This window comes from Diorhabda sublineata, chromosome 7 (genome assembly GCF_026230105.1).
Source record: "Diorhabda sublineata isolate icDioSubl1.1 chromosome 7, icDioSubl1.1, whole genome shotgun sequence".
Lineage (NCBI taxonomy): Eukaryota > Metazoa > Arthropoda > Insecta > Coleoptera > Chrysomelidae > Diorhabda > Diorhabda sublineata.
This window is the reverse complement of record NC_079480.1, coordinates 24,228,984-24,254,234: the sequence shown is the minus strand read 5'-3', so window position 1 is coordinate 24,254,234 and position 25,251 is coordinate 24,228,984. Positions and strand designations below refer to the sequence as shown.

General features: G+C 33.2%; 1 protein-coding gene across 6 annotated transcripts; it reads left to right on the top strand.

Annotated features, from left to right (window-relative positions):
• The first annotated feature begins 530 nt into the window (after positions 1–530).
• LOC130446735 (neurogenic protein mastermind-like) lies at positions 531–24,051 on the top strand. Of its 6 annotated transcripts, XM_056783142.1 has the most exons (12): positions 531–687; positions 1,248–1,455; positions 6,999–7,290; positions 10,220–10,506; positions 10,563–10,871; positions 12,882–13,166; positions 13,220–13,541; positions 14,617–14,874; positions 14,934–15,263; positions 15,317–15,529; positions 16,803–17,050; positions 17,111–24,051. In XM_056783142.1, exons 2-12 carry the CDS (start codon positions 1,261–1,263, stop codon positions 17,393–17,395), a joined length of 3,024 nt encoding a protein of 1,007 aa, XP_056639120.1. In that variant the 5' UTR covers positions 531–687; positions 1,248–1,260; the 3' UTR covers positions 17,396–24,051. The 6 variants fall into 6 exon arrangements, with proteins under 6 accessions (XP_056639120.1, XP_056639115.1, XP_056639114.1 ...); XM_056783137.1 differs by lacking the exon at positions 531–687 and having other exon boundaries at positions 1,249–1,455; positions 7,002–7,290; XM_056783136.1 differs by lacking the exon at positions 531–687 and having other exon boundaries at positions 1,249–1,455; positions 12,885–13,166.
• Positions 24,052–25,251: the final 1,200 nt, after the last annotated feature.

The following is a 25,251-nucleotide window of genomic DNA, read 5'->3' as shown; positions in this document are numbered from 1 at the left end:
GTGATTGTGATTAGTTATTGAGAAATTTTATTGCAATCTGAAACTATTGTTAGCGAGTGAACGTTAGTGAATCGGGTGTTACAGATCGAAGTTCCATTTACCAACTTCCACCTCTGAGGAAAAAGTGTACCGTCGATTTAACAGTGTTTACAACCTGTTTTTGTAAAAAATAATAATGTATTCAACTATTATCAGTTTCTAGTTTAATAAAAGGAAGTGATAGCAGGACTATACGTCGATGAAGCACGAATTAATTTTTGGCATGCGTGAAACAACCTGTTAAATAGTGCAGTGAACTTTTTGTTTACTAATTTTTTTCTCAAAATAACGTGTCAGCTCTTTATCAAAATAAATAAAATGTATAGAGATGCAGACCATAATCATGCATTTAGATAACGCTCAATGATCGAATAAATTTAATACGTTTCCTATTTTAAATTTATATGAAAATATTTACGTTTGAGGTTATGTTATTATACGGAGTGCTGTGAATATTCGTGGATTGTGCGATGTGATGGGGCAGTGACTGGTTGGCAGCAACACGCTGGATCGAGGGATACCTGGTCCAGGGGGTTGCTTAGACGGCGGTGGGAATATTCCTACAGGCCCCCCCGTCGTCCCCCAGCCCCCAGGACTGTCTGGCCTTCATAATAGTGAAGTTACACCTAAACAGGCCATAGTAGAAAGGTAAGTACATATTTATACACTATTTAATATAGTTTCTTCCCCACTAAAACCAGTAATTTGTTTTAAATACTATGTAAATATATGTACTTTGGTTTGTTACAGTTCTATCTGAGAATATCTATAATATTAAAATATAATATCAAAATTAGAGAGGAAAACCTGTACAATTCTCAATTAGTGAAACAGTTATTTATCAGTAGTTTTAATATGTTTTTACTGATAAATTAACAATTTTGTGGACTTTTATTATATAAAACATTTCTACTTGCTTGGATTTGTATTAATTAAAACCAAACTTTTGCTTCATTGAACTCTTTACTTTCTTCTTTATATTACCTATTAAAGTTGCTTTCTTATAGTCGCTATTTAGACCATTGTTTGAGGACATCTATTGCTTCATAAATTCATTCCATTGAGTTTGATACGATTTTGAATAATTTCAAAATATAAAAATAAGTTTTTTAAGTGTTCTCAATATATTTATGGGTTTAATGTTACCAAAACATCTCAGAACTATCACTTACCAAGTTTTTATTTACAATTTATACATTTTTTGAAAGATTACGTCGTCGTATGGAGGGGTACCGAAGAAGACAAAGTGACTGCATGCCGCGTTTTGACCAATCTTTTAGCGGCCTCTGCGAACAAAATTTGCAGGATACTCTGCAGCTGAAGCAACGCTACCTCGATGCCAAAGCAAAAAGAGTACCTAAGACGAAAGCTGAAAAGAAGCATCAAGATTCCTCGATACAAAGTAGTGTACACGTGGTGAGTTTAACCATATTAATTGTTATTCTGAAACAGTTTGTTTTTATATTATGATATATTTTTAATTGATAGTCTGTAAAGCTTTTTTTGTAATGTAAATATCTGACATGATGATTCAGGTGAAAATGGATAAACAATTACAGTTGCCTATTAAAAAATAAAAAAGAGAAGCCCTAGGAACGGAAGGCTGGTCAGAAAGACAACTGGATGATGGAGAATGCTATGAAGCAGATTTATGGGGGGTAATAAAAATATGGTAAATTAATTACAACAACAGTCTCTGTGCTTCATACCATCATTTTTGTGGGTTCAATTTAATGATAATGATAACAATATAAAAAGTAATTGGTAGTAACACAAATTGCTGTTGTCATTTAGATAAAATTGTTTAAAAACCTTGAAATATTTTATCAACATAATTTTAAAATTAACACATTGTATTTCTAAAATCCATTATCTTAAAACTCACTATTCTTTATTTAATATTGCCAATATGTATATACAAGGATACTAGAAAAACTTGAAGTCAATAGTTAACATTGAATTTTTCTTTCAAAAGTGCCAGTATGGTCAGAAGAGAAGAGGTCCATACAAAGGACTTTTGACAAAAAAATGAAAAGGTACTGCTCAATTCAGAGGAAATGCTATGGTTTGAGTTGGGAATGGCGAATAATTACTCTAAGATCTTATTAATGTTACTTTCAGCCTCAAAATTATCACATATAAACATATTTTCTGCCCAAAAACTTAAGCAAAATTACCAAAATTAGCAAATGAAGAACACATTTGGACAAACAGCAAACTTGTCTATACATATATAGAAAATTAATTTATTAGAATGAAAAGCCTATTAATGTTAATACTATACTTATGTTACTTAGCAGTTAAAACTTATGTATACACAACTCTTTTATATTGAACTGAAGTATGGATACTGGGAATCCGATGAAATACTTAGAATGTATTAAATATCAAGTACAGTAATGAGAAAGACACCTACCGTTCGTCTCAAACAACTGCTCTATTCAAATCTGCGTGAAATTCGACTGCTGACTGGACTTTTAATCTAACACGGTCATCTCAGACTCCACCTTCACACTATTGGCATCACAAACGACTCAGAGTGCCACTGCTATATGTAGAAGGAAGAAACTACCCAACACTCACATGGACACGGTTCAGACACTTTAGCCAACCTCACAACTTACCTAATGACATCAAAAGGTTTAAAGCAAAGTGCCTAATATGTTTTACAAAGGACATTGCCTTTGGTTATATCAAGTAGGGTAGTACTGGAGTAACAGAAGCTTGACGAATCTAGGTGGCTCTATTCTATTATAAACTATGAAACTGAAGACACATTTTAATGCCTTCATTAGATTGAGAGTAGGAAAAACAAAAAAAAATCTTCATAGCTCGAAAATGTGAGACACTGGGGAGCTCTAAGCTCAAGATTACTTGTGGAAGTGTTGGAATCGATTTAGAAAGAAGAAGAGGAAATTGTGTCCACAACTGAAAAGTTTAATCAAATTCTAATGTCAATCCTATTGAATATAATTTTTAGAGCAGGGATAATAGGAATATATCTTTAAGATAGTAAAGTGGAGCAATGTATATGTGATAAAGTCAATATATGGAAGTTTTTGAGGTTATAAAATCCTATATCAGGGCCATCCAAATTCAACAAAAGCCCTCTTTAAACGTTTCTAACCTAATAAGTATATTTTCAATTTCTACCAATGAAAAAAGAAACGTTTCAACCGATTTTATTTTTTTAATATAAAAATAATTGTGATTATTCTAATTTTGATTGAATAATTATCAAATTAGACTTGAATTCATTTCGAACATTTTTATAAATATCGTGTTTTAAAACGTAGACCTTGGAACTTGTTTGTAAGACGTGAAATAAAAAAATTAAAAGGTTAACAATGTGAAAATGGTCAACGTGTCGCCTATTATTACCATATATCCGCTATACCAGCTACTTTATATACAAAAGTATTGTAACAAATAGAAACTTGGAAAGTGCAAGATGCAAAATTTATTTCGACGGAACGTTCTGGTTAAATTGAAACCAAACAAGTTTACAGTACACTTGGCGGTGTCGGTTCAATTGCACAAACATCCAAATTTTATCATGTTAAACAAATATTCCTAAGAAGTTATTCCATTAATCTATGCATTTACGGCAACGTTTTGCAACGGAGAGGCATGTTCTGTGAAGTATTTCGAGCTGTACGCAAAAAGTTTCAAATTATTTTTCAATTGCCGTTGGAAGGACGGGGAAGGTGCATGGTCCTTGAGAATGTCCCAGAGAAAAAAGTCACAGAGTGCCATGTCACATGACCGTGCGGGCCACTTAACGTAAATCCCCGAGCATTTCCATGCGGGTCGCGTGACTCAAAAAAGTACGGACCGACGAGACCTCCCTGACCACTGCCCACACACACACACACCAGACAGATTTAATTACTCTTTAATGAAGACGTGAGGATTGTCGTTGCAGTTAACGCAGTTACGAAGATGGCCGTACCATTCAGCTTGAAGGTTCCTTCATCAGATCACAAAATGGAATGCTGGAACTACGGATCACACCATCTGACCTTGTACTTGATACAAGCAGACAATTCTTCGAATAAACTCCCTCAATAAAATGATAATCCGCCCATAACTAATCCAGAAAATTCCAAGTAACCTTCTTAATGTCCAAGGCGAGGCGTTTGGAATCGTGGTACCATTCGCAAAGAATGTAAGTTGTTACAAAAATCGGTTCTCCAGAGCACGGCGCGTCGGCAACAGAGCCCGTTTTTAAGAATGTCTGTGGGGAATTCGGAAATGGTTTTTGAAATTCGGTAAACATTGTTTCGTAATCTGCGACGGATCAAAAAAACTCATTTCTTAAAGCGTGAACTTGTATCGGTTATTCATTCTGAAAACGCGTCTACTAGACCAGCACGTGTTTCATGACACATACACATCTGTCTGAATCACATGCTTCGTTTTAATCTTTTTCGATAACTTTGCCAGACTTATGTCGATTTTTCGAGAGGTTCTGGGTTCGAATCCAAAAATACAAACAATTGTTTGGGTTAGTTTGAGTCAGGCTAGATTAGGCTCATTCTAGGAGTTATTTCAAGCAATTTTTTTTTTTCAAATTATATGTCATTTTCTCGTTTCAATGCTTTTTGGGGTCCTCATCCCCAACCCAACCTACATACCAATCCCAGACTTGCTCTTAAAATAAAGAATGGCACACGGCAATTTTAGGTGTATTTTTGTTGCAAAATTAGTTTTTTAATTTAATAGTGATTATAATTTTTTTGGACGGTGCAGTTTGTCGGCGTCGTACATAGACACTTTTCATTCTCTAGGAGATATTTCTCATCATCGGGCGGTTCATAGTTGCCGGTTGCCCAACTCTCTTCCCGCTCCACCCCACTTGTTGGCCTGTGCAAGTGCCATCGGACATGCCGATGCGGTGCCATTGGCCACAACAGCGTTGCCGTCTACTCTATTTATCGTATTACTTGTAATTATACGAAAGTTGATCTATTTTCATCTAAATATTTTGATATTAAATATATTTATAATTGATATTATACACTTTATTTTATCTATTCTCATTATAGTGTTGAATTAACAAAATTGATAATTTTTCAATATAGATTGTCTTGGTTGTACAAATAATACTAATTCGACAAATTTTAATTTTTTTGTATAAATTAGAGGTTATATACTTTGAAATTGGCTCGTTTTGTACTTTTGAATTTCTTAATTTGAAATTTTCACCAAAAAAAGTTTCTAAATGTATAAAAACTGTTAAAATATAAAAACGATACTTTGAGAAATCGTAATTTGGAGTTTTTTACGCTTTTGCGTTAATATTAATGTAAAATTTGACGTTATTAAGCAAATCGGATTCGAATTTGCATATAAAATTATTCTTAAAAAACAAGTCTCAGTTTTCCAAGGTCAACTACGATTTTTTCTTTCCTTAAAAATGTTATCTAGAACCCACCATAAATTTTCTATTACGTGAAATCATCCAATATATACTTAACAAACATTTTATTGCTTTTCTTTCCGCATACGAATACTTTCTAGAAACGAATCTAATCATTTTCTAATCACAGACCAAAATAGACTATCAGTAATCACGGCAACAGTGTAGAATTTGTGCCAATATCGTCGAACGGTTTAAGTGCATTGCCGCCTACCGCTATTCATTGTTACATATCGATTTACATAGACGCGCCTATATCATTTTAAGAGGATCTGTATGTTTGGAATATTTGACATTGAGAAAATAGAATAATTATAAAAAGAGAAAAGCTTATCTAGACCAGGGTCGATAATCTTTGAAATAAAAAAAATAATAGTAGGATGAAATGTTTTTAAAAAGGAAGAGAATATAAAAAAAATGAGAGGAAAATTGTAAGGGGTGTGTTTTTCAGGGTAAAAAACGGTTTATCTCGATTTCCGGCAAAAATACAAGGCCTATATAAAAAAGTTGAATGGCAAAGTTGTAGGTAAGATTTATAATTTTTTCCACATAACCTCAACATTTATAAAATTTTGAAATAAACTTAGTTAGCGAGATTTTTTTGTTTTTTTTGCCCTTTTTGAGAAAATATACGATGGTGACGGTAATATTTTTTACACCATTAGTAAGTGAAAATTTCAGCGAACAAAAAGCTAAACAACTCTCCAAAAAAAAAGTTGAAATTTTGCTACGAGAATTTTTGATTGAAAATTAAGGCGATATTAAGTCAATATAAGGTAAAAAAATAAATATTTCAAATCAAATAAATTCCACTGTGTTTGACACATGAAAAGAGAAATTTCAACGAAATTTCGTGAAAAAAAATTTTTGTAAGAGATTAAAATAAAATTCCAAAAATTGGTTATTTGAATTTTTCACATAAATTTTGAGGTTATGTGAAAAAAGTATGGATATAAAAGTTGTAGATCTTTTTATCACCTACAACTTTGCAATTCAACTTGTTTCCATAAGAACCGTAGTTTTGCTGAAATCGTTTTTTACCCTTAAAAACTCACCCCCTTCCACTTCCTTCCAGTACCTCAGATCCTCCGTAAATTATTTTTCCTTCCATTTTTATAATATTTTCTTCCAATGGATTTCATCCCACCATATTTTTTGGAGGCATTTAAGACCCGTTTTATTGTTATTTGCATTTCAAATTGAGAAAATTTTTAGTATTGTAATGTTTTTCTTATTTATTTAAACTATTACTAACAGTGGTGGAATTTATACATACTGCCTTTTATTTTCTTTCTCTTAAAAAATATATGTATAAACAAATCGCCCCTGTGATGAAAATATGTAAATAAAACAATATGAAAGATGCCGCCTTCGGCACACTTTAGACTTCTATTAAAACCGAACAGGGCCGACTTTACGGTCCATGTCGTGGACGAGTTCGCAACAATACTAATCATCCCGTAACTCTTCGCCGATTAAACGAGAAAATAAATACTACAAATAAATCCAGTCCCCCAAATATTTTTTTACGTTTCAGCAGCAAAAGTTTTTGAAACGTTCCTCCGACGAATTAGATCCCGGCGGCGGCGGACCAAGCGAAAATTTCGAACCTCCAGTGAAACTTCAGTGTTCCAATGAAGGTCTCACCAAATTTTCCGTTGAGATCGTTCAACAATTGGAATTTACGACGTCTGCCGCCAATTCCCAACCCCAACAGATATCGACGAACGTCACTGTAAAAACACACGCGAACGCTTCCGTAAAAAGTGATGTATCTTCTCCAAAATCAAATCCAGATCTTCAAAAATCAACGTCGACCTCGAATATAGGTAAGATATAATATCAAAATTATTTGTTTTCTTAGAAAAATTTTAACTAAACATTAATTTGTATTTATTTTCGTTATAACTAAAAAAGGTCACAAAATTAAAATTTACTTCATTAAACATGGCAACGCTGTTTATTTTACCAATAAATATCATGGCTGCTCGTTATAATTTAACATATTGGTGGGAATTAAAATTTTAAATTTGTTCATTATATATAACCATCGAATTTGGGAAAATATTTTCGAAATAAATATAAATAATCAAGAATTAAATTATCATTTATCCGCTCAATGTATTAAATATATACAGTGTTGCTTAATGAAATTGTTGTTAGGAGCGACGAATCGAAAGGTATTACATCACCAACTGTCGATAAATAAATTTACTATGTTGTCAAATTTAATTTTATTTTCAACATGATTTGAATAAGTATGCTGTTATTCGTGTTCAAAACTGCCGCTATTCGCTTTAACGTATGGAGAAATGATAAGTTGAGGCGTTGCCGCTTTTAAAATAATAAGTAGATTTAATATACTACGAGGATTGTCCCATAAGTACACCTAGAGTGCACAAAATAATGAATTTTTTGATAAATATTGGATGAAGACGGAAAATTTCATTTGGGAAAAGAACCTGTGGTCATAATGGAACGATGTTAAAAAACTGGATGCTAGAAGAAGTAGTAAAAATAAAACATCCGTTGTAAATGATGAAGGAAAGTAGATCCTAGCCTGGACGAACAAGAAGACTCCGGTGAAGAACATAGAAGGTGTATATTGTTTGAGAAGTCATTTTGGCCTTTCCCTCCCTCATATATTATGTGTATCACATCGTTCTGCCTCCAAAATACGTAAACTCCTTCCAAAGGAAGCAATTTTTCTGGTGATTTTTTTGTCCCATTTTCCAAGCACTACTTCTTCGAACTATCTAAGTCTTTGGCCAAAATAGGCAGTAAATTCACGCTGTTTTTATGACTTGCTTGTTGTTATCATCATGCCTATCGTCTTAAAGTGGTATTTTACTAGACATTGACCTGTCGCAAGCTCAATATCGTTTCTGGACATTTCAAGAAGTTTTTTAACTGTTTTGGTTATAAATCTATTAGATTGTCTTAGTCCTGGAGTGTCTCCCAGTAAGAATCCTTTAGCCATCCAATCAGTTTTATTTTGTTTGACATTTAATTAAGTTACAGTAGGGATATGGTCCAAAATATGGAATCGGTGCTGCTTTTTGGAAGGAAAATGTAAATATGTTGTCTGGAGAGATTTCTGTTCAAAACTCTCGATCACATGTTTTTGTCCATGAAAAATAGGGTCTGCTTTTCCTAGTATGGTATGAGGAGCTTGCATTTTGGTCCAAAAATGTCCAATCCATCTTCTTGTACCAATGGGATATCGTCTGCTTTTCCTAGTATGGTATGAGGAGCTTGCATTTTGGTCCAAAAATGTCCAATTCAGCTTCTCGTACAAATGGAATTGCGTCTGCTTTTCCTAGTATGGTATGGGGAGCTTGCATTTTGGTCCAAAAATGTCCAATCCATCTTCTTGTACCAATGGGATATCGTCTGCTTTTCCTAGTATGGTATGAGGAGCTTGCATTTTGGTCCAAAAATGTCCAATCCATCTTCTTGTACCAATGGGATATCGTCTGCTTTTCCTAGTATGGTATGAGGAGCTTGCATTTTGGTCCAAAAATGTCCAATTCAGCTTCTCGTACAAATGGAATTGCGTCTGCTTTTCCTAGTATGGTATGGGGAGCTCGCATTTTGGTCCAGAAATGTCCAATCCATCTTCTTGTATCAATGGGATTGCGTCTGCTTTTCCTAGTATGGTATGAGGAGCTCGCATTTTGGTCCAAAAATGTCCAATCCATCTTCTTGTATCAATGGAATTGCGTCTGCTTTTCCTAGTATGGCATGGGGAGCTTGCATTTTGGTCCAAAAATGTCCAATCCATCTTCTTGTACCAATGGGATATCGTCTGCTTTTCCTAGTATGGTATGAGGAGCTTGCATTTTGGTCCAAAAATGTCCAATTCAGCTTCTCGTACAAATGGAATTGCGTCTGCTTTTCCTAGTATGGTATGAGGAGCTCGCATTTTGGTCCAAAAATGTCCAATCCATCTTCTTGTATCAATGGAATTGCGTCTGCTTTTCCTAGTATGGCATGGGGAGCTTGCATTTTGGTCCAAAAATGTCCAATCCATCTTCTTGTACCAATGGGATATCGTCTGCTTTTCCTAGTATGGTATGAGGAGCTTGCATTTTGGTCCAAAAATGTCCAATTCAGCTTCTCGTACAAATGGAATTGCGTCTGCTTTTCCTAGTATGGTATGGGGAGCTCGCATTTTGGTCCAGAAATGTCCAATCCATCTTCTTGTATCAATGGGATTGCGTCTGCTTTTCCTAGTATGGCATGGGGAGCTTGCATTTTGGTCCAAAAATGTCCAATCCATCTTCTTGTACCAATGGGATATCGTCTGCTTTTCCTAGTATGGTATGAGGAGCTTGCATTTTGGTCCAAAAATGTCCAATTCAGCTTCTCGTATAAATGGAATTGCGTCTGCTTTTCCTAGTATGGTATGGGGAGCTCGCATTTTGGTCCAAAAATGTCCAATCCATCTTCTTGTATCAATGGGATTGCGTCTGCTTTTCCTGGTATGGTATGAGGAGCTCGCATTTTGGTCCAAAAATGTCCAATCCAGCTTCTTGTACCAATGGGAAAAAACGAGAACACAAGGACCCGCAGCATATAAAAAATATAAAGAAGATTGATCCATGATGATAAATATTGATTGCTCTGGAAGGAATAATACCGTTTGATAATGGGTTATGTTGGTAATTATATTATTAAATTCTTTCTAGTTTGGTAATTTGATAAAATATGAAAATAAATGGTTCAATTGCTTGAATTATTTTTGAAATATTTCAGGCCTCGATGTAGGTACCTTAGTCGAATGTGTGAAACAAGAACCTGACAACGATTTCGCCGATCTCGATCAATGCGCGGCGGCTTTGGAAAAAGACGCCGCCGCTAACGGCGGCGCTGGTTTCGGGGGATTCCCCGATCTCATCGGCGATGATACTAACGACGATATAATATCATCGGCAACCTTCAACGAACTTATCACCGATATCTCGAATTACCCCGATTACGAATTAATGAAACACTTCGATTTCGAAGATAACAAATTAGATACTAAAACCGAAGATATTAAGGTAATTAATTATTATTTTTACTATTTTTTTTTCTCAACAAAATATCTTATTTTTAGAACATTCCGATTTCTCAGGATTCCAAAACGACGTCGAGTCCGTTGTTGCAACAAAATAATCCCCGCATTCCCTCCTACTCCAATATGGACTTTGTTAAAACGGAGTTGAGTCCGGCGGCGCAAACTCTAAAACAAATGGCCGAACAACACCAACATAAAAATCAAATGGGGTTATCGTTTACCGCGGCCAGATCGCCTTACGGTGAATTTCAATTCCAAGGGAGCGATTACGGAAGTCCAAATTCTATCCATAAAAATAGTCCCACGTTCCCGCAACCTGATATGATCAAACAGGAAATGATTTTCCAAGTAAATATATACGATTTCATATTATAAATTGCTTTATTTTTAATAAAAATAGGTTTAAACGTCGAGGATTATGTCAAAAAAATTCTAGGATTTTCTTGAACTGACCCAGTAGGAATTATGTCATTGAACGGTCAACAAATTCGGTATTCGATATGAGTATAATGATAAAATCAACAAAACAAAGATGGATCAGTGGACGTTAGCTACCCCAGCTTGTTTGCTATTGAAGACGTTGACAAAACTGAAGAAGACGAAGCAGTTAAAAGTGAAGATAATGCTGACATTGAGAATAGCGATTTTTTGACAATACAGAAGAAGATGAAGCAGTTGAAGGTTAAGATAATGCAGACATTGAGAATATCGATTTTTTAAAACTCCTAAAGGAAAAAAAAAATATAAGAACAAAACATAGATAGACAGTGATCTAAAAAAAAAACAATAAATCTGACCGCTACTTTGATGATTGATTCCCAATAATATATCAATACTCTAACTATACGTTTTTCTAGGTTGCAATTGTTGCAACCGCCTGAGACCGGTTATATCTGCTTAGGGATAATGCAGAATCGACCTTGAATATTAAAAACTCCAAAAAGTGATAAAATTTATAATAATGAGATTTAAAAAAAGCGTTTGCTGGGTTATGGATTAACCTAAAGACAAAAAAACTAAGCGAAAAACAATTTATAATTCAAAAAAGGATACCAAAACACTCTGCATGTACTATCTACCCTGAAATGTTAAATATATTAAAATAACTTGCTACGGGAATGTAACAAGTTACCTAGAATCGATAAACCTAGAAAACAGTGACAAATCAATGTACCAAATACATATCGTGATAGACAGAGACATTTAATTCAAAGTGACTGCCAATCATGGGTCAATAAAGATCTTGCGCAAGTTCAAACGGGTTTCAATGGTATATAGATAGAGATTTAGTATTATTGGATCAATCTCAAACTCTCTACATACCACTATTTTTCACAGTTACTACCTTAATGTATCTGATCAGAAGTGTTTTAATGGAAACCCCGTTAGAAAGTTAAGCGGTCTTTACAAGGTAAAAAGGATCAAAGATTCCATATTTTACATCATCTTACTAGAGAAACATTCCAGGATTAAGACTATCAGCTGAGGAACTTGTCGAGATATCCAAAAATGATATTAAACTGTTGATTGGTCCTGATAAAATGCCACCTTAAGATGATAGGTATGAAGGAGAAGGATAACTGCGGATTCTACGAGCAATCCAAAGAGAGACAGCATTGCATCTAAATTATGAATGTCCTGCCAATTTTATCAATAAGCTTAGAGAACTCAAAGGAACAGGAAAATGAGACAAAAAGATCTAAGAAAAATAGCCTACTTCAGAAGGAGTTTATTTATTTTGGAGGCAGAACAATGAGATGCACAATAATCTAATACTTCATTATACAATTTTAGTATTTATTTCTCTTTCACACTAATTTTCTACAATATCCTGTTGTTTAGCTTCTCTTTCGTTTATACTTCTTCTTCTACTACTAATTTCACGGTATATTTTTAATTTTTTTTCTTTCTCTCGAATAGTTTCTTATATACCAATAACTGCTGAACCAAGAAAATTTTTTTAATATTGTCTTATTAAAGACAAACGAGGTCGATTCAATTTGTTATTTTTTTTTTTTTTGTTATCAAAATATTTTCATAAAGACTGAAATAAGTCGAAACGTCAATTTTGTCACAAATTTTCTATTAAAAGAAACCTAAAATGGAAACGGTTCATAAAGAAAAGCATAAAAAGGTTTTGGAAATAAAAATTTGAACAAATTTCATCATGCTTTGAACTACTACATAAAATTTCGTTTCGTCTTGTTTCTCTAACAAAAAAATCCAATTTTGTTTATTCATTTCTACTATTTATTACCAAGTACCGATTTGTAGCTGCTAAAGTCTCTTTTATCCAAATATAACAAATGAACATCAGCGGTACCCAAATTTGTTTTTATTGATTATTTTTTATTTTAGCAGGGCAACGAATTTGACATGAAACGTAAAAATCCAGGCATCTATAAACAACAATATTCTCCTTACAGTAGCCCTAGTGCTAGTAATCACGGTAGTCCCGGTTATTTACCTCGAGGTAACACAGGTACCAATGCCAATACCGGCGCTTTCGGTGGCGGTACGCCACCTAGACCTCCCTCAGGTCCGGGAAATAACAATAATAACAACCCCGGATCGACAAACGTTCAAATTAATCAAGCCCAACAAATGAACATTAGTCAGCAAAGCCATGGTCATACCATACAGGTAGGTTATCATCATAATTTATTTATTTTTTTTTAATTTTTTTGAAATTTTAGGTATCAGCCGGTCAACATGTACATCTTTCTGGTGATATTAAAGGCACCGTTAATATAGCCGCCCAACAAGGTATGCATTTTACTCAGCAATCGGGTCAAAATAATTCCAATCAGTCCCAACCGAATACCAGTAGTGCCAATCAACAAAGTCCAATGTCTACGCCGCAACACCAGAACTCACCTATGTCCAACGGTGTCAATTCTCATAGTCCAATGAGTCACAATAATCAAATGCCTGGAAATAATATGCAAATGTCTGGTAATCAAATGGGACCAAATATGCAAGGACCAAATGGTATGAATCAACAAGGAAATATGACCGGTATGAAAGTTATTTGGAAAATTTTGATTTTTTGATTTAAACATTGAAATCCTTCTCAAAAAAGCTGTCAACTTGCTTGATTTGATGATATTCCCGTAATCAAACAGCTAGCTACTACTCCTGATTTAATTACTAGTGATTTTTAATTGTTTGCAATTAAAAATTCAAGATTTTAACTAGTAAATAGTTACTAGTTGCCATTTTACATGTCCCTTTAACTTTTATTGTAAGTAATTTTGCTACTAAATCGCACAGAACGAAATCTGGTACTTATATGGTACACATTCCAATTGAATACTCAATTGATCGACTAGAAGCACTTTTAAAGTAAAGAAAGAAAGATTGGAACCTTTTCTAAAAAGAGAAAACTGGAGAAGTACTATGGGAGTGTTCTGTTGAGCTGAATCAGTCCAAATTATGTCTTTGAAACGAAATGTACTTAAATGGTACCCATTCCAATTAAATACTTAAGTTAATCGATTAGAGAAGCTTTTAAGGAGAAGAAAATGTTAAGGAGCCTTTATTGAGAATAGCAAACTGTAAAACCACTCTATAGGTGTTTCTCTGAACTGAATCACTCCAAATTATGACTTTGGAATGAAATGTGGTACTTAATGGTATCCATTCCAATTAAATACCAAGGTGATCGATTAGAGAACCTTTTAAGTAGAAAAGAATGTTTAGAAGCCTTAATTGAGAGGAGAAAACTGGAAGACCAATATAGAGGTATTCTACTGAGCAAAATCACTGAAAGGAAGATTTTAGAACGAAATCTGATATTTAAATGATACACAATCCAACTAAATACTTAAATTGATCCATTAGAGGGAGTTTTAAGATATAGAAAATGGATTGGAACCGTTCTTAGGAGGAGCAAACTGGGGAAGCAACTTAAAGGGGACTTTTTGGCCTGGACCACTCCGAACAGTTTTTTCGTACCAAAATCTAGTACACACTTTAGCCGGTTAATCAAACTCTGTTTAATGGAGAATTTATAGGTTAGAAAAGAAGGAAAGTTAAATTCATCTTTTAATATCTCACCTTGTAGAGTATATAGTATAATTTTTTCCTCTAGGAAATGATATGAGTAATAATATGACAGGTCCAGGTAACATGGGTATGCCCAACAGCAATATCGGACCAGGAACTGGTATGAGCGGAATGGGTTCCAATATGAGCAGCTCGAGCGGTATGCCTGGACAAATGGGAGGCATGCAACATCCTTCTATACATTCTGTAGGCGGAATGGGAAGCCACACGGATTCCTATTCCATGTCGCAGACACAGACCATCAATTTCACTCAACAAAGTTTGAGGAGGGCTGGAAATCAAGGTACGTTATCTGTTAACCCTCGCGGTTGGATTCGTGTTTAATTGAAGTCTTATTTTAAGGTGTACCCAATTCGATGGGACAAAATAATTCGATGGGACCTTCTTCAATGTCCGGATCGTCCGGTCCCAACGTGAACAATCAACCCGGTACCGGAATGGGTCCTCGTTTAATGACTTCGCAATCGTTAGAACAACAAAAGTTATTACACCAACAACAAATGTTGAGGGCGCAACAACAGCAAGCGGCAATGCAACAACACATGGTGCGACCGCCGCCGCCCGATTACAAAACCACCGCTGGAATAATGCAAGGAATGCAATCTAGATACGCTACGCCCGTACCGCCGCCGAATATGAGAAGAATGCCCATGCAACCTATGCCTCCGTCAGGTAATTTTTTTATATAAACTTTATATCGTTTATTTATTTTTTTTTAATTTTAGGACCGATGATGCGTTCAAATATGTATATGATGCAACAGCAACAGCAACAAATTCCACCCCAACAGTTACCCCAAAGGGGAGCTATATATACCAGGCAACAGGGACCATTAGCTGGAATGGAATCAATGCAGCACAATACGGAATGGAGGCATCTGCTGATGTCCCAACAGCAAAATTCCAGCTATACTTCTATGAGACCCCAATTCCAACAAGGTTAGTTCAATTATATAACCAGATTATTATTTTTTTAGATCTTTTCAGATCATAGTGATCAGGATATAGAACTTGATGGTATCAAAAACCTGCAGTTTGCTTTGTTGTATATCATCGAAAAAATAGAACTGTTTCAAAACCTTTCACCATTTCAATAATACTTGCAGTGAAATTGAATTTTTTTTTCTCAAGGGTTGAAATAAAATCTATCTACTTGAGATAAAATTAGAAATACTATTAAAGTGTCTTCAGTTGTGGTTTTTAGTCTCACAAGAATCAATTAGCTCGCCAGTAAATAGCCCTTTATGGACCTGGAGGCCTTTTGAAGTGGAGAAAACTGAAAGACAAGTAACCTCCTCTACTGGATCTTCACAAAAAGTTGCTTTTGTACTCTGATACCTCTAGACCCAAAAAGATTAGTTCCAGCAGAAACTAACGAATACTGAATCTGTTGTGAGGAATAATAAATTTCTGGATCATCTACCTCTAGGATACCCCAACATTTTGAACAAGAAACTTATAGGTACAACATCCTAGAAGCTAGCACATATTACGGAGGTGATATGCCAAAGTTTATTCACGAGTAAGAAGTCCTATATTGACTCAGAAGACGGAGAAATGTGAAGAAGAAGCTCTCCGGAACTGCCTTCTCGGACTGAACCAGAACTACTTCACAAAGCTTATTCCGATACAGTAATTGGCAGAATTACCCCAGTAGCTTCTTCATGGGATACTACCGCCTTGGAATTTATCTAAGAAGATTAGTACTCACGGAAATTGACCAATACTGGATCTGTTGGGAGGAAGGATAGACTTCTGGATCACCTAGTGTTTCAAGAGTTTCTGAAGAAAGAGGAAAGGCTATTCTGATACATATGGACTTAAACAGTATTTGGATCACAGCTACGTCTCCTTAACGGCTTCCTCTGTTGTGTTCAGGAATCACTTGATGAGATTAAGCATCATAGATTCTGTGAGGAGGAGGATAAAAAAAATGCTTCGGAATGTAACCTTGTAAGAGTGGAGACCTAATCTTCTCCAATCCAGTCCAAAGACAGAAGTTGTTAAAATATTAGGTGAGCTGTAGATGTAAGAAGCTCTGGTAGGGATACACAGTAGATTAAAAGGTTGCACGGTAATGTAACCTCAAAAGTGGTTACGATGAGGTTATTATGAAATCTTTTGGCCAAAATCGTTTATATTCTCTATATTGTCATGTAAACAGTTTTCTTTATTTTGTTTGTTAATCTTGATTTCAATTAACTTGTTTTAGGTTTTAACATGAATTCGAATAACATGCAACAAATGTCGGCGTTGCAACACCAACAACAGCTCAGAAATCAACAAGCGATGGTTACCGGCGGAGGACCTGTGTCAAATCAACAAGGACTTGTTCCCGGAATGGGTCAAGGTCAAATTATAGGCCAAAATAACAACCCCATGGCCCAAATGAACAACATGAATCAAGCCATGTTACACATGCAACAGCAGCAGTCCATGATGCAACAACAAAATCAACACGTGAGTAGTTTTTTTTTTTTCAATATTATTGATTGTTTTATTAATTGATTTTTTGTTTAGATGTCAATGTCGAACATCCACATGCAACAATCCCAATCGATCTCAGTATCTAATCAATCTTTACAATCTCAACAACAGCCGAACATGTCACTTGGCAATCAAATGAACAACGTCGTACCGTCATCGAATATAACCCAAAATTCCATCAGTTCGGCATTTAATCCACAAGCAGATTTCAATTTTGAATTTTTGGATAATTTGGCAACGTCGGACGGTACGACGTTCACCGACCAGGAACTGTTGAGTTCATTCGACAGCGATCCAGGCTTTAATTTAGATTTTTAAATATTTCTTTAGGTTAGAACCATTTTCTATATTTATTTATAAAACGTGACAAACCATACAGTTATATACATATTTATATTAGGTACATCTAAATTGGTAATTTTTATTGTGGGATACCATAATTTAATTTAAATAATTTTACATACTGTCAATATTTAAAAATTTCCTTCATTAGGATAAAACCTTCATAACTAGTGATTTCCAATCATACTTTCACTATTCAAAAATAATGAATTAGTTCTCCAATGAAAGGAAAGTCAAAGATGACAGACCCAAATGGAAATTTACTCGGTTTGTTGCCTAATAGACAGGAAACAAAACAAGATAAAAACTAGGATGGTTTTGGTCTTGCACAGATAGTTCTACAAGATATGAGTACCAGTTGCTTCTACTAGAGTAACTAGACTGATTCTGGTGTTGAAAAAAAGACCAGTTTTGTTTTTCACTAAAGAAAAGGATCTTCTGGTACTAATATCTTGCTATTTATTCTTTCCACCCTATTTCCTATCTCTCCCTGATATCTCTTTTATTCATACCTTCTGTTTCAATCATTTCGAAGATAAACAAGACCAAAACTGGGATGGTTTTAGTCTTGCATAATTAGATCTAGAAAATATGGGTAACAGGAACTTCTTCTGTAGTAACTAGACTGGTTCTGGTGTTGAAAAAAATCAAGACCAAGGCTAGTTTTGTTTTTCACTAAAGAAAATGATCTTCTGATACTGATACCTTGCTATTTATTCTTCTATCCTACTTCCTATCTTTCGTTCATATCTCTTATGTTTATACTTTCTGTTTCGATCATTTCAAATCTAAACAAGACCAAAACTGGGATGGTTTTGGTTTTGCACTACTAGATCTAGAAGATATAGGTACCATAAGCTTGTTCTGTAGTAAGGAGACTTGTCTTGGTATTGAAAAAATTAAGACCAAGAGCAGTTTTGCTTATTACTACAGAAGACGATCTTCTGGTACTCCAATGGATGGGTTTGGAACTTGATGAAACAAATTTTGTCATCACTGTGTAACAGTATAACAATTGGTCATAATTGTAATAATTTTTGATTTGATTTTGATAGGAATCAAATCAATTCTTTCCTGTCTTAAATGTTGAACCTGGCAGATGACGGGAACAGTCCTTAAAGAATTAACAAAAAAAGATTAAATTTCCTCCTGTTTGCAAACAGTATTTTCAAGGTTTTCGTTTACCTCGCCGCGAAATTCATTCAAACGGTATGGAACGCATCTCAATTTAATTTTTTTTTTCTTTTAATTAAAATGTATTTTCATTTGTGGTTTGTCCGTTTTATAAAATAATTATAATTGAATTGTTGAACGTTTTTTATATTATATAAAGATATATATATATTTTTGTACATAATTTATATTTAAAAGTGGTTTTTTTGTACTTTTGTTTATTTTTTGATTTTTTAAATTCAAACTCTTACTCAAAATTACTATTTTAATGTCCTTTTTAATATATGAAAAATATAGTAAATATTTTATCGCAATATCACAATAACCAATCGGCAAAATTCATGTTAGAATTTTTCAAAATATCTTACTAAATCCAAAAAAACTGATAAATTCACATTTAAAATAAGCAATCTGCTTTATGGTACATATTCTGGTAGTTCCTATTTTCTGTAACATCAATTATAATTCGGTATAAGAGGATATATATCTAGAGGTTACATTGTACCACAACCTTAAGGTCTATTTTGTATTATCAGCATTCTGATTAACTCCAGTATCTGTATCGGCTTCATAGAGATATTACAGATAGAGTAGGCATGCTATAGTCGCACATACAAGTGGGGGCGTCTGGCCGATAGAAAGAGAGAGAATAATTTATGTATTGCTATCTCTGTCTAATGACGCATGCGCGTTGATAAGATTTGGTGTCAGAACAATTCTTTATTAATAAATTAGTACAACTTCATAAAAAACCAGTACGTATACTAATATTACTTCCGGCTTTTCAATAAAATCTTTCTAATTGCGTATGATACATTCGATTGTATTATATCTCAAATCGTAAGTCATGCACATCAGCTGTTTTTTGCTACTCAACAAAATTTAATACATTCAACTTCTCAAAAAGCTTGTGTTTACTTAAAACTATAAGTTCCTTCATAAAATATTTGTCAGCAATAAATAACAGACGACTATGCATTTTTTACGCTCATTATTAAATTATTTCGCACGCTATCTTAATAATGAGATTTACAAGAGTGGATTTATTTTATCTATATCGAGATCCATAACAAATATCTGGAACAATGCTTACCTTTTCATAGTGGTATCAGATAAATTTGCTTGAGATTTTTCGCAAATGACTTTCAAATCACTGGCTCCGTTAAGTGTATACAATCTTTTGCTGGGAGAAATATATGTGAAATTGCAAAGTGGCAATTTCCTCAAAAAATAAGTGTAAAATAAATAAATGTATCTAAATACGATAACAATATAATTATGAACATAGAATTAACCTTTTGAGATTTGTACGATTATCACTGTGTATTACTAAACACAGTTTGCTGTGTGATTTGCTCTTGCAACATTTGAGTTGAAAGAATTATTTCTTGAAATGTTGTCGCAATAGCTTTTTGACAAATTACTGCTCGTACCCAACTCTACAGCTACGGAAGTTTGTTGTATCCAAATCCACAGTTACAGATGACTTTGATATAAAATAACTGACAGGTTTACAAAAATCTTGCTTATTTTCACCAAATGCTTTACTAGTATTTGCAGGCAAATCATTGTTGATAAAGGATAGCAAATTAACTACGGTATTTACAGAAACATTACTGACACATGACTGTTTTTGCAAATTCAGTTGTGTTTCATCTTTTGTGACTTTGTATCTAACAGTTTGAACATTATCTGTTGATACAAATCTGCAAGCGACCGCAGTAAAGATCTCTTAATTTTACTTCCATCAGGGTCTTCATAGGCACTCGTATCAAAATGATAACTGCAAAGTTTTGTATACTTGGTTATAGAACTTAGTCCAGCAAAAGGCGTCCATTCCTGTCTTAAACCATGATCATCTGGAAATCTACAATAGACAAAACATATTTTAATGATAAAACATTATATAGATAGTATTCATTTTTATAACGCTTCTTTTTTAATATTGTGAATACAATCAAAACAACGTTTTTGCTAACTACTTCTTGAATTACTTATACGGACTTACTTATGAAAACTGCAACTTTTATCTCCAGGTATAGGCTCTTTTTTGCAGAGAACACATTAGTAAGGTATATTCGAAAACAAATGCTTAATAATCTTTATCACATTATTTATATTAGGCAAATATAATATTTATTTACAGACGTACAGGTTACGTTCGCACTTTACCGTTACCCGTTGAATCAGAGACACGCATGCGCAGTACGCAACAAAAGAAAGAGATAGAAATACATAAATGACTCTCTTTCTCTTTTCATTCGCAAGTCGGTCTCACTTGTAGGCATGCCTACTCTATTGGTAATATCTCTATGATCGGCTTCAAAGAGGATAGATCTTTAATCCTATAAGTGCTGTTATCAATATCTACAACTTACTTTTCAATGCCAAAGTTCTGATGGACTCGATTACCCATACCTATATTGGCTTCATTGAGGTTTAATCTTCACTTCTAGAAGACTAGGTGAATTGGTGTTTCATTAAAGTGCACTATACCCCTTATCAAAGATGTTTTGGAGTTTCAAATTATACTTTGTCTTCCAATACCACAATTGTAACGGTTAGATCTTCACTCGTATGAGACCTTGTAAACTAGACTATTATTAAATTCCACTGTACCCCTATCAGGGAGGTTCTGGACATTTATATTACATTTCGCCTTCCAATACGACAGTTGTAATGAACCCCAATACCTCTACCACTTTCAGTGAGGTTCAATTGCCGCTCCTACAAGACTAGGGGGACTGGTGCTTCATTGAGGTTTACTGTGCCCCTATCATGGAGGTTTTGGACATCTAAAGTACTTTTTTCCTTCCAATACCACATTTTTGTTGGACTCCAGTCTGAATACTTCTTGAAAAAACTTAGATCTTCAATCTTAGAAGACTAGATGAACTGGTGTCACATTAAAGTCTACTGTGCCCCCTATCAGACATGTTTTGGACATCTGCAGTATTTTTTACTGTTTACGGAGCTTAGACCTTCGTTTCTACAAGACTAGGCGACCTGAGGTCTCATTAAGGTCTACTGTGCCCCCTATCAGAGATGTATTGGACATCTAAAGTACTTTTTACACTTTGGGGAGCTTAGATCTTAGTGTCTTCAAGGTTTACAGTGCCTCTTCATCACATCTGATTCGACATCTACAGCTTTCTATTTGATACTAGAGTTGCATTGAACTTCAGGCTGACACATTTTGCTTTCGTGCTTTACCAAAATCTACTTTAGAACAGTAATATACTTTGGTACAGTGGAAATTTGTGTCCTGTCTTCTGAGGTTTCACCTGGACCATTTTGGGAATCATTGGTTGTAAATTCTGGTCTGTATGGATCAATTTAAGTAAACATAAGGAATTTTTACTACTTTTGATTGGTTTGTTGTGAATTTTGCTGATTGGTTATAAAAATTATGAATCTCCAGAGTCTAGGAATAACAATCTCGAGACACCAAAAGATTTATGTTGTTAAGCACCAAAATAAAGAATTTTCTAGATTGCTAAATGGTTTTTTAGGTAAAAATGTGTAGTTTCCGAAAAGAAAATCAAAATTCTGTTTATACAAGAAAATTTCACCTTGTTTGATCTGTCACTTTGTACTGTGAAAACCTTTATATCCATAAACGTGTATTTTAGTTAAGAATTATTGTTTTAAAATTATATTAAACATTTATTTATAATATTTTATGTTTTTTATATTTTTATTGTTTTATTTCTTTATCAATAGTTGAAATTTCTTGTGTAAATTTTACATTACCATACCGGATTAAAAAATATAAGCAAGACTGACTCTTAACTCATCAATCTAGTAAATTTTTTAATTTTTTTATATCGATATATTCGAAATTTGGACTGCATTAATTATTTTATATCAATACATTTTTTGGTAATTTATTTTAAAAAATTTTTTAATCGGTAGAAAAAATGTAGGTTATGAGTTGAACTTTGTTTTGGTGTTAATTCGTTTATTTTGAATCGATAATATTCAAAAAACTTGTTTTACTATTCTTGTTCTTATATCAAAATCGATATAGTTGAGATTTAAAAACAAAAAAATTGTACTTATGTACATCATATCTCAAATTTCTCTTTTTTTAGAAAAAATTTCAATACCCTTTTTGTGCTCTATATACTTCTTGTTGATTTTTTTATCACTTATACTATTTCTACTATCGATCAATTTACACCAGTTTTTAATATTTTTTTAATTTGTTACAATTAAATTGTCTTATTTCTCTATATATCCCTTCCCAATAATCTTTCTTTCATTTTTTAGTGGCTAAAACAAGCATATATCTACTATTAATGGATCTCCATCAGCTCCCTAGATTTGTTAGTATATCTTCTTTTGCTTCTTACCACTTATTCGAGCTCTGAAATTCGAAAGTTGGAAAATTTAAATCTTTTAATTAAATCTGCAATAAATTTGGAAGTAGAATTGTTTGATCTATGGATTATACTGTATTTTACCTTCAAAGTATCTGACTTCTATACTCAAGAAGATTTTCAAAGATAAATTAGTTTTCCAAGCTCTGATTTCTCTTTCTTATTGGTAATTCTGGATACTTACATGACTAAAACAGTTCCACCTTTACTATCGACGAGTCTCTTACTTTCAAAGTCTCTCAAAATTTTGGAAATAAGACAAATATAGAAAAAAATTGTGAATAAAAGTTATAAATAATCATGAATGGTACAGTTCAGATCTAAATCTTCAGCAAAAGTAAAGTTGTTCTAGCTGTGCCCCCACTATTTCTTTCCAATCCAGTTTCTCTATTTTTTTCAAAGTCTTTTAACCCTTAGAAAAATTTTGTTATAAAAAAACCTTCTTTCATTCATCTTATTGATATTGTGGTCCAAATTTTTTGGAAATATTTTTTTGAAAATTCGGGAATCAATTTGTAGTTAATAATAATAATAAAAAATTGTAAATATACATTTATTAAGTACGAGCAATGTTGAAATGGGTTCAATAGGTACACCATGTGCATATTCTAATATATGGATATAACGTAGGGAATATTATAGAAAAAAATTTTTGATGAAGTTGTAGATTTTAGAAAATTTAAAACATTTCAATATATATCACAATTATGTAAAGTAGATCGTTATATATCTATTAGAATTTTAATTTCACTTACAAATATCACTTTTTGGATGATTAAAATTATTGTATTGTACATGTATTTAATTTTTTCTACTCATATCGATCATTTTTCTAATTGTTATCATGATTTTCTAAAAGTTTCTTATCTTTTTCCATTGCCTGTTAATTTTTTTTTAATTTATCTGATTTTCGCAGGGTTATTTGCAATCATTTAAATTTTTTTCAAACTAAAAGTGATATTTTTAATTAGTAAAAAAAATTGTATCGATTTGAGAGCAAAAATGTTTCTACTCAAATTTATATAAAATTTTAAATGAGAAAAATGCATTAAATTAAAAAAAATCATCGTAAAGTCATTGTATTTTTTATATTAACATAATTTACTAGCACAAACAGACATAACATTCACGAAATAAATGAAAATTTGTTTTATTTTTAAAAGATGTGTAAAAAATTATGAATTTTATTTCTGAAGATGGTAACTTGGATATCGAAACGTTTCATTACCTTAAATACGGACCAAGAGTCTCTATGACTCAATTTAACAATTGTTTATTAACCTGTTCTATATTTTTTTATTCACAAATTATTTTTTTACTCAATTTTCATGCAAAAAAGTTTTTTATTTCAATTTTTATTTAACAACAATCAAATTTGACAATTCTATGGGTTATTTGTTGACTTGGACGCTATAATGAAGAAACAAAACCTATAAAATGTCCTGAGAAGACTTCTCCAGTGAAAAAATTTTCCTCCATACCTCATTTTAGGTCTGTTGGTCAGTTTCTCTTTAATCTTTAATAGTTGGAGTATGGAATATGTGATTCTAGCTTTTGGTTTAGCTTCTCTGGTGTATTTTTGCTTATACTGTGGCAATTAGAAGGTCTTCGTGTATCATCTGGTTTGAAACATCGACTTTTGCTCCTAGAATCTTAAATTGTGTCATATTGTGTCTTTGCAGGATACTTTTCAATTGGAAAAAAATAGTTTCAATATATAGTAAAAACTAAATTTCGTTTATCATAAAAAATAATAGATTACGACAACAAAAATTACCCTGTAGAATCAAACAGACATGCTTTTCATGATTTCGTTAATGTTATGTATAACATTCAAAAATTCGCCTATTTTATTCCAAAATTAATAAAAACACTGCCATTAAAGTAACAGCTGAATTTTTGGATGATTATTTCAAAACATATGTCTAATACTCGTGCCCCTAAGTGGTTAGTACAATAAGACATTCTATCTCTCCCTTCCGCAACTTAAAATTTAAATTATTTACTACCATCAGTAATATTTTGGGTACATATATCTTTTGATCAATATTTTTCAAATTAATACTCTACTAATTTAATGAAAAATCTCATCTCACTGTTTCGAAAGACCAAATTTATTTATATTTTGTTTTCTATATATGGGATTGTGTGCAGTATAAATTCTGTACGTTAATTCTTGTAGACTAGCACTAATTTATTTAAATACACCGTTTGGTTCACTACCCGGTGTACTCACTATGACATCAAATTCTTTACTGACCACCCTGCTGCTAGAAA

What these genes read in the sequence shown, in the direction of transcription:
- LOC130446735 (XM_056783142.1), top strand. Translation starts at nt 1,261, where the DNA reads ATGGAGGGGTACCGAAGAAGACAAAGTGACTGCATGCCGCGTTTTGAC. An exon ending in GCCATGGTCATACCATACAG is followed by an intron (nt 13,167 to 13,219) that starts GTAGGTTATCAT and finishes TTGAAATTTTAG; the next exon opens with GTATCAGCCGGTCAACATGT. An exon ending in GCAACCTATGCCTCCGTCAG is followed by an intron (nt 15,264 to 15,316) that starts GTAATTTTTTTA and finishes TTTTAATTTTAG; the next exon opens with GACCGATGATGCGTTCAAAT.